General features: G+C 56.7%; 1 protein-coding gene across 1 annotated transcript in view; it reads right to left on the reverse strand.

Annotated features, from left to right (window-relative positions):
• LOC122542058 (brevican core protein-like) overlaps window positions 1–1,867 on the reverse strand; it is a gene marked incomplete at its 5' end in the record, with an annotated part of 36,683 nt that extends 34,816 nt beyond the window's left edge. The window contains 2 exons of the mRNA XM_043679348.1: window positions 230–520; window positions 1,735–1,867. Of these exons, the coding sequence (XP_043535283.1) occupies window positions 230–520; window positions 1,735–1,867 (424 nt within the window). The remainder of the gene's footprint in view (window positions 1–229; window positions 521–1,734) is intronic.
• Window positions 1,868–1,877: the final 10 nt, after the last annotated feature.

Consider the following 1,877-nt stretch of genomic DNA (forward strand, 5'->3'; position numbering starts at 1 on the left):
TCCTGCCCCCTCACTTTGCCTTCCCCTCATCCATCATTGCGTCCCACTCCCCCCCAACCCGTAGCCCAAACCTCAGAGGATAGTTACCTAGAAAACAGAAGGCTCCGTGCAGCGAGGAGGGGTCGAGGAATCCGGTCTGGTTGCGTGCCCCCTCACTTTGCCTTCCCCTCATCCATCATTGCGTCCCGCTCCCCCCCAACCCGTAGCCCAAACCTCAGAGGATAGTTACCTAGAAAACAGAAGGCTCCGTGCAGCGAGGAGGGGTCGAGGAATCCGGTCTGGTTGCGGAAGGCGTAAACGGTCTTGACCCCAGGGACATGGCCCCCACAACGTTCCCTGGCGTTGACGATGGGATATCTCACACTACCATCAAAGAGCCACCCAGGGGTGCAGTGGTCAAAGCCCTGGCTCCAGGCTGCGTACAGCTCACCAGTGGTTGCCAGGCGAGAGCCTCGCTCCTCGCAAAACTGTGTGGCATCCTCAAAGGTGAGGCTGTCCACATCACTGGCAAAAATACTCCCTGTAATGGAGAGAGAGAGAGGGCCAGCTTTTACACTGTTTCACACCCACTCAGAGCCATACCTTTCACAGTCTGCGGGAACACCCTCAGAAACTACAGCAAATAACTAGCAGAGAGGAAGATAACACACAACAGAATTTGATATCACTGGCAAAAATACTCCCTGTAATGGAGAGAGAGAGAGGGCCAGCTTTTACACTGTTTCACACCCACTCAGAGCCATAACTTTCACCCTCAGAAACTATAGCAAATAATTAGCAGAGAGGAAGATAACACACAACAGAATTTGATCAGTGACAACAGGACTTGTGTTTTTAACCCAATATTTATTGGTCCCAAGACGTCTTAAAATCCAACAGTGCCCTCTCCCTCAGCACTGACCCTCCGACCGTGCCCGCTCCCTCAGCACTGACCCTCTGACAGTGCCCTCTCCCTCAGCGCTGACCCTCCAACAGTGTCCTCTCCCTCAGGGCTGACCCTCCTACAGTGCCCTCTCCCTCCCTCCCTCCTACAGTGTGACACTCCCTCAGCACTGAGCCTCTTACAGTGCCCGCTCCTTCAGCACTGACCCTCCGACAGTGCCCACTCCCTCAGCGCTGACCCACCGACCATGCCCACTCCCTCAGCACTGACCCTCTGACCGTTCAGCGCTCCATCAGCACTGACCCTCTGACAGTGCCCACTCCCTCAGCACTGACCCTCCGACCCTTAGCACTGACCCTCCAACAGTGTGGCACTCCCTCAGCATTGATCCTCTGACAGTGCCCACTCTCTCAGCATTGACCCTCCGACAGTGCGGCACTCCCTCAGCACTGACCCTCCGACAGCGCGGCACTGCACTGACCCTCCGACCGTGCCCTCTCCCTCAGCACTGACCCTCTGACCGTGCCCTCTCCCTCAGCACTGACCCTCCGACCGTGCACTGTCCCTCAGCACTGACCCTCCGACCATGCCCACTCCCTCAGCACTGACCCTCTGACCGTGCCCAGTCCCTCAGCGCTGACCCTCAGACAATGTGGCAGTTCCCCGAAAGTGCACTGCTCCCTCAGTTTTCCTCTCATCTTTGAGCAGAGAGACGCAGATGGTGACAGAGATGGACAGAGTGAGAGACGGAGAGGTTTGGGGAGGGACCTCCAGAGCTCAGGGCCCCAGGCAGCTGATGGCATAGTGGTGTAGCGCTGGGAATTGGGCGATGGGTGAAAGCTCCAAAGTACCTTCTAAGTCTTCAACGTAGCAGTAGACGTCGTACGTGTCCTCTGGGTCTTGTGTACCATAGTTGCGAACACCAGGGAAACCATCCATGTCCCCATAGCAACCAGCTCGTGGGGTGTGTATGGGATAGCTGGGACAGAGGACA

This window comes from Chiloscyllium plagiosum, chromosome 39, assembly GCF_004010195.1.
Source record: "Chiloscyllium plagiosum isolate BGI_BamShark_2017 chromosome 39, ASM401019v2, whole genome shotgun sequence".
Lineage (NCBI taxonomy): Eukaryota > Metazoa > Chordata > Chondrichthyes > Orectolobiformes > Hemiscylliidae > Chiloscyllium > Chiloscyllium plagiosum.